General features: G+C 42.5%; 1 protein-coding gene across 1 annotated transcript; it reads right to left on the bottom strand.

Annotated features, from left to right (window-relative positions):
- Positions 1-1,877: 1,877 nt before the first annotated feature.
- Positions 1,878-4,592, bottom strand: LOC110621458. The gene is made up of 2 exons (XM_021765740.1): positions 4,035-4,592; positions 1,878-2,327 (listed from the first exon to the last, which is right to left on the bottom strand). The coding sequence occupies exons 1-2, from the start codon at positions 4,590-4,592 to the stop codon at positions 1,878-1,880; spliced, it is 1,008 nt and encodes a 335-aa protein (XP_021621432.1).
- Between the last annotated feature and the right edge of the window lie 3,859 nt (positions 4,593-8,451).

Genomic DNA, 8,451 nt, shown 5'->3' with positions numbered 1-8,451 from the left:
CAGGTACACTCTAAACTTCCTTACCGCCAGTAATAGGGCAAACGCCAACTTCTCAATATTCATGTACCTAACCTCAGCATCCTTGAGCACCTTACTAACATAGAAAATAGGCTTTTGTATCCTAGCTTCATCCCTTACCAGCACAACGCTTATAGCTTATTCAAAGGCAGCTAAATATATCAAAAGTTCCTCTCTAGCTAAAGGGCTACTGAGGACATGCGGAGAACTAAGGTACTGCTTGAGGTTTTTAAAGGCTTCTTAGCAATCTTCTATCCATTTAAAATTCAAAATTTTCCTCAGCTTTTTGAAGAACGGTAAGCATCTTTCTGAAGAACGGTAAGCATCTTTCTGCAAATTTCAACATGAACCGGTTGAGCGCCACCACTCTTCCTGTAAGTTTTTGCACATCCCTTATGTAGGTCGGTTCGAAAATTCTCAATATGGCCTCTACCTTCTCTGGGTTCGTATACCCTTCCCACTGACCATGTAGCCCAGGAACTTTCCCCCTTTAATACAGAAGGCACACTTCGCCGGGTTTAACCTCATCTTGTATCATTGTAGCACTCCAAATACTTATTCTAGGTCAGCTGGGTGCTGCTGGAAGGTTTGGCTCTTTACTATCATGTTATCAACGTAAACCTCCACATTCCTTCCTATCTGATCCTTAAAGATCTTATTCATCAATAGTTGGTATGTCGCCCCTGCATTTTTCATCCCGAAGGGCATGGCCTTATAATAGTACGTCCCATCTTCAGTAATGAATGAGGTCTTTTATTCATCCGACCTGTTCATGGGGATCTGGTGGTACCCTGATATTGCATCAAAAGATGACATGTAATCAAAACCGGCCATAGAATCGATCATTTTATTAATAGCAGGAAAGGGATAACAATCTTTTGGACAAGCCTGATTAAGATCGGTAAAGTCAATACACATTCTATATTTTTCATTGGCCTTTTTTAATAGCATAGGGTTGGCTAACCACTGTGGGTATATGACTTCCCTAATGAATCCGGCTTCCTCCAGCTTTTGTACCTCTTCCCTTGTGGCATGCTGCTTCTCCTTCTCGAACACTCTTTTCTTCTGCTTTATTGGTTTGGCTATGGGGAGGACATTCAACTTGTGCGTCATCATCTCGAGGTCTATCCCTGGCATGTCTGAAGGCTTCCAGCCAAAACGTGAGGCATGCCCTCTGATAAGAGCCATTATTGTCTCTTTCTGGTCCTTTTTAAGGCTCGTGTTGATACTGAAGATCTTATCGCTTTCTTCCTTAGACAGTGGGAATGTCTTCGGCTTATCATCCAGCTCTATCTTGGCTTCCTTCTTCTCATCTAGGACCTCCATGACCTCCGGGTTTATTTCTTCTGGCAAGGTGCTTGGTTCTTCTACATTGGCCAAATATACATCCCGAGCCTCCACTTGCCTTCCTCATACTATGCCTACCCCTGACTCTGTTGGAAACTTCATGGTCAAGTACCGGATTCTGGTTACTGCCTCGAAGTCGTACAGTACTAGCCTTTCCAAAATAGCACTGTAATTCAAAGGTAACTTCACCACAAGGAATACTGTGTAGTAGGTGTGGGACAGGGGTGGTTCTCCCAGCATCAGGGCTATTTTCACCTTCCCTTCTACTGCCACGGGGGTTTCACCTATCCCCTTAATCGGGGCTTGATCCCTTACCTATTGCTCTTCAGGTATGTTCATCTATTGAAAGACCCAGATAGCATATTTACCTTGCTCCCATCGTCCACCAAAACCTTGCGAACCCGAAAATTGTGAATGAAGGCCTCGATGACCAGGGCGTCATCATGAGGCATTTGTACGCCATGGGTGTCTTCTAGAGAGAAAGAGACGGTCATAGAGGAGTGTTCTACTATCTACATGATCTCGGTACTGCTCCTTTCTCCATTCATGCTTCTCTTCTTCCCCCTCCTACTCATTCGTCCCCTAGTTCCTCCTACGATCATGTTTATCGTTCCGTTAGAGCCGTCATTCACAAGTCTTTCTGTCTGCCTGCAAGGTCTTTCTACCACAGCATTTTGCTGAGGTCTCTGCCCTTCTGGTTTCTTCACAAAATTTCTGAGATGCCCCCTTTTGATGAGCCTGTCTATCTTATTTATCAGTTGGAAGCAATCGTTATTGTCGTGGCCATGCATTCGATGATATTGACAGTACTTGTTCGGATCTCTTCGGCTGGCCTCGGCTTTCATGGGTTTGGGCCATTGTATAAAGTCCTTGTCCTGTACAACCACAAGCACGTCGGCCCTAGACACATTCAGAGGAGTGATTACCTCGGGGATCCGGGGATGGTATGGTCTTTGCTCTTTCTGTTAGGAAACCCAGAGATTTACTGCAACCCAAACACGCAGCGAAAAAATAAAAATCTCTGATTTCCTTTCCGGGATCCGTGTGCTTCGTTTAATTCAAAAGGAATGATAAGCTACTAACCTGTTAGACTCGACGAGAAGATACAATCCCGGACTCAAGGTGCTACTTTTTCAACGAACACCCGCTGTGGTATCCACATAAACGTCTCTTATTCTTCTAGAGTGTTAGCTCTCTCTGATGGATATGCTACATGTTTCAATCTACAGCTCAAAATGAATTCTCCAAAAGCCATCTCCCCACAATTCACAGCAGGAGTTATATACGTTTTAAGTTTTTTAGTTTTCCCACACTTTTTTCGTAAAAGAGTTGTGTGCATAACCCACTATCACAATCTCATAGATACTCTAATATTTTACGTGATAGTTTATTTTTATAAGGAAAACTGAAGAATCTTTTATCTGTAACAGTTACAGATAAACGGCAGATCTTTTAAATATTATTATCTCATAATAATAATTAATATTAATAATAATAATATCTTTATTATTATTAATTATACTAATGGGCTTTTAGCCCATTAATATAACACATCAACAACGTTCTTTTGTGTGTGACCCAATAGGCTCATATTAATTGGCAATAGGTCCAGTCCCACAAGGCCCATAAATCATAAGCGGCCTCTAGCAAGACATTATGACTGTCCAATTAATATGATGATCGATAGTCCAATAAAGCCTAATAAATAGAACATGTATTACTCCTTTTGTCACATGATATCTAGTTTGAACATAAATTATGGTCAATGTCAAACTTATAATGTTCAAACTTATGATTTCTTGATCTCTAAGTAGACTGATAAATTCAAATGATATTGATCACACTATCAATTCATTTGAGCACGGCCATGCATTTCTCAGTCTCACTTATCGAGGGGTCCAGAAGATATCTATCTCAAAGAGAGGGACAAATTCTATCTTGATTGTTCAATATCCTCTACATAATTTCTATTATGCTCAATCATAACCTTTATGATTGTCCGATTAAAGACAATGTTTGGTTATGTCAAAATATAACAGTTCTTATGTTGAAAACTATGACAATCTCAAATTAAAGGATTAAGACATAACTATTTTGATATTCACTTATGACAATAACCCATGTAGTGATCTCAGTGCGGGTCCATCCAATACTTTATTCTCTAACAAGTATCTATGATTATTGAATTATATCAACATATACATAATCATCTTATGATTATCAATCAATAACCACACTAGTTATATTTTATTATTATCAACATAATAATAAGTAACCAGGGATGTTAATAATTATTATGTAACATGCAAACAAATAATAATGATAGTAAAAACCTCTTTTATTAATAATCAAAATGAGATACAAAAAGGTCCAAGATAATGGCTTAGGAAAAATACACTAACACTTTCCTCTCCCACGGGTGCCTGTTCAGCGTCTCTGGCCCTCGATTCTGTCTCCTCTCTTGCCTTTCAGGTCGTCTATCCTCCATTGCCTTTCCCCTATCTCTTATTTCCCTGGCAAACCTACTGGTAGTTAAGGCATCATCTTGCCTTATGTATTTTTCAGCCCTTTTCATCAGTTCAGCCAGGGTGGTGGGCGGCTTTCTGCATAACGAGCCAGAAAACTCTGGGGATGTGGTCCTTTTTTTGCATGGCCTCTACTGCTCTAACCTCGTTGAACTTGAAAATCTGCAAAGCCTTAGAGTTGAAACTGGCTATGTACTCTCTCAGAGACTCATTCCTTCTTTGCCTGACTGTATCCAAATAACTAATTTTTCTCTCCGCTGGGACCCCTGTAATAAACCTGCTGATAAATACATTAGCCAGGTCCATGGAGTTTTTAATGCTTCTCGCTTCTAGGTTGTTAAACCATGCCCGAGCTGATCCGGTGAGGGTGGTAGGAAAGACTTTGCACATTAGAGCATTAGAATGGGTTTGAAGCTCCATAAACCTCTTATAGTTGAGGACATGCTCTGGGGGGTTTCCCGTGCCATCGTATGCGGCCATCGGTGGCATCATAAACTTCCTAAGAATAGTCTCCTGCTGCACCCATCTCACAAATGGGGATGAGGGAGGTAGCAAGGGGCTGCTGTTATCCCATGCCCCCAGTTTTGCTAAGAGTTGCTCCCTCAGCCTCTCTAGTTTTTGGTCTACATCCGCCTCTTCCTTTCTCAGCTGCTTCTCCAAACAGTAGCCTCCCCCCAACTCTTCACTCCCTGATCCTCGCATTGATTTGGAGGAATAACTTTTGACTTCATCGTTTTTTATGAGCTCTCTCACTACCCAGCCCCTTGCCCTAACCGTGGGCTCATTTCTTCTGCAAGCCTCTCCATCTTATTCGCCTGTCCCTTTTGCTGTAACATTTGCCCCAACCAATGGATAGTGTTTTGTATTTGGAGAGCAATGTTTTGTAGCTTTTAGTCAGGTAGGGTGGTTCTAAACACGTTCCCTACCGAGCTCGGTGAGGGATTAAGCAATACAGGTGGTTGGTTTAATGGGACTGTAGGACCGGAGAATGAAAATGTGGACCTTCATGGGTGGAACTCGGGTCGTTTGGGGTGTTTCCGGTGTGGTTTTCATCGTGGTTGGCCATGTGAATCTCAGCGGGTGTTATGAGGATAAAAACTCCGGTGATGAAAAGATCTCCTTTGTTCTCACAAATGGCGTCAATTGATGATTTGAGATCCAAAATAAGGTAGAGTTGGGGAGTGTGTGTAAGCTTGGTCTCTATTTTCTCTCTATATCCTTTTATTCTCTTTTCCTTTTTATCGTTTTATGATGTATAACTGTCACCCTACTACAGTGCCTGGTGTTGTTATCATGTAGGATTGTATGTACAGATGTACGGTCCTTCCCTCTATATCAGGTGACTATTTAATTCCTTTCGGTATTTGTCTTAGCATGATCCTGAATGTGTAGGATCTGCTGCTTCGTGGGCTTAACTCATTGACCTAACTGGATCTGTAACGACCCGAAAATCGGACCGCTACCGGCACTAGGATCCAGATCGGCTTAAGGCCGCCGGGACCCGTAGCAAGCCTGACATGTAACCTGTAAACCTGTTTAATCCCATACATGATCAACAACATACATAAAAATTTAAAACTTTTCTTTCATACATTCTATCATCCACCAAACTCAACCTGTGCATGCACTGAACATATACATAGTCATAAACTTGACCCCTCTGAGGGATCTCATCAATGCCCCCAATGGGTGGCATAACAAGAGTTGAGTTGGCTAAACATGGACATCAATAACATTAAGATCATGTTTCAAAGGGATTACATTAAACTATGGTCAAGCACACTTCTAACCTTAATATCATTACATTACATATCTATACATCATTATACAATCTGTCATGTCCACATTCTAACTATTACATACAAATGACTTCATTACTCTTCTTGACTTCTCTGTCTAACCCGTACCTGCAAACCTGGGGAGTTTGGGAGAGGGGTGAGCTACTAGAGCCCAGTGAGCAGAATAGCAAAGCATTTAAAACATATGATAACATGGAATGCATCACATCACAACTAATCATATCAAGGATGAACTTGTCACCATTTAGCCCTCTACATAATCCAATCCTGCCAGGGGCGTAGTGCAGGCCACACCTGGTCTTTCTCTTATACATAACATAACATAACATACATAATCCATGATGCCGGGGGCGTAGTGCAGGCCACATCCGGTCTTTCTCTTACATAGTGCCAGGGGCGTAGTGCAGGCCACACCTGGACTTCCATATCATATCATCATGTCATAACATATGAGGGCTAATGGATCATTCAACATTCATCCACATCATCAACATATTATGCAATGCAACATATTCGTGATTTCTAATGCAAGCATCCTAGAATATCACATGGCATCCGTGATGCATGAACATGCTCAAAACTGATTTATTTAAAAGCATAAGAGTCATTCCACTCACCTCTGGCTAGCTCTGACAGACACAGAAGAGCTGAACTCACTGCTGGGGTCATCGGTTCCTCGAGTCCAAACCTACACAGGTGGACTCAAATGAGGGACCAACATACTATAACATAACTCTAAAAACATCCCCCAAAAACCCCCTAAAACATCTCAAAACATCCATGCAAGAACATGCAAAAGAAGGCTGGACAGGGCACTTTCGGCGGCAGGTTCGGCGGCCGAAAGTCCCTCCAGAGCCGAAAGTCAGGCAGGTTCGGCGGCACCTTCGGCGGCCGAAACTCCCAGACAGAGGCGAAACTCATGCATGTTCGGCGGCACTTTCGGCGGCCGAAACTCCCAGACAGAGACGAAAGTCTCCTTTAGGGGGCAAGCTTCGGCAGCCGAAGGCTGCCTCCACAAGAGGGTTCGGCGGCCGAAAGTCCCTTCGGCTGCCGAACCTGGTTTCTCCCAAAGGGCAGAAACTTGGTTCAAACATGCACAAAAGCCTCAAACTCATACCATCATGCATTTAGCTCAACCAAAACATGCACACAAGCTCTTAGGGGTCTCCAACTACCTTTGTAACGACCCGGAAACCGGACCGCTACCGGCGCTAGGATTCAGGTCGGCTTAAGGTCGCCAGAACCCGTAGCAAGCCAAACATACATCCTGTGAACCTGTTTAATTCCATACATGGTCAATAACATATAAAAAAAAAAACTTAAAACTTTTCTTTCATTCAAACATTTCTTTGCCAAGCCTAGCCTGTGCATGCACAAACATAACATAAACCTCTCATTGGAGTCCTCAACAAATACTCCAATGGGGTAACATAACATAACATAGGCTTGGGTTACATAGGCATCATAAAAACATTATATCTCATACAAGACCATGTGTACAGGAATACAACAGACTCTAGTCAAGCACACTATTAAACTTTCATTACATTACATCGTACTTTTACATTACAAACAAACCATGTCCACAGCTAAGCTATTACATAAACTTCTCTTATTCTGCTGACTTCTCTATCTACTCTGCACCTGCAAGACTGGGGTTAGGGGAGAGGGGGTGAGCTATAAAGCCCAATGAGCAGAAACTAAAAACATTGATTTTAATTCCTCCATTTTTAGGTATATTATTATTCATTTTATTATTATTATTATTATTATTTCATCATATTATTTAACTTTTTCTTTTTCTTTTTCTTTTTCATGCTTTCATGAAATGCAGCACATCACAGCTAATCACATAAAGGATGGTATTGTCACCATTAGTCCTCTTCCTTTCCAAGGTGCCGGGACGTAGAATGGGTCAACCGGTCTTTCTCTTACATATCACATCATAACATAACATTCCAATATGCCGGGACGTAGAATGGGTCAACCGGTCTTTCTCTTTCTTTGTGCCAGAGACGTAGAATGGGTACAACCTGGACTTTCATACATAACATGCCATATCTCATCATAACATATCGAGGACTATGGATCATCCAATCAACCATCCACATCAACATCAATTTATGCAATGCAGCATATTCGTGAGTTCTAATGCAAACATCCTGAAATATTACATGGCATTAGTGATGCATGGGCAATGCTTTATGATTCATTCATTTATTCATTTACTTTACTTTAAAACTTAAGGGGTTGTTCCACTCACCTGATGACTGAAGCTTTAACAACTCAAAGGCAGCTATCTCACTGCCGGGGGTCTCGGTTCCTCGGGTCCGAACCTACATAGGTGGACTTAGATGAGGTACCAAACAAACATAAACAAGACTCTAAACGTACCCCCAAAAACCTCCTAAAAACACCTCAAAACACCCCTAGAAAACATGCAAGAAAAGGCTGGACAGGGCACTTTCGGCGGCACCTTCGGCGGCCGGAAGTCCCTCCAGAGCCGAAAGTCAGGCAGGTTCGGCGGCACCTTCGGCGGCCGAAACTCCCAGACAGAGACGAAACTCATGCATGTTTGGCGGCACCTTCGGCGGCCGAAAGTCTCGGACAGAGCCGAAACTCCAACTTTAGGGCGCAAGCTTCGGCAGCCTAAAGCTGCCTCCCAAGCCATGTTCGGCGGCCGAAACTCCCTGCGGCTGTCGAACCTGGTTTCTGCCAAAGGGCAGAAACTTGGCTCCCTTAAGCATTTTTGCCTCCAAACT

The sequence above is a fragment of the Manihot esculenta genome, chromosome 14 (assembly GCF_001659605.2).
Source record: "Manihot esculenta cultivar AM560-2 chromosome 14, M.esculenta_v8, whole genome shotgun sequence".
Classification (NCBI taxonomy): domain Eukaryota; kingdom Viridiplantae; phylum Streptophyta; class Magnoliopsida; order Malpighiales; family Euphorbiaceae; genus Manihot; species Manihot esculenta.
The sequence above is the reverse complement of the archived record's forward strand: the minus strand, read 5'-3'. Positions and strand labels throughout refer to the sequence as shown.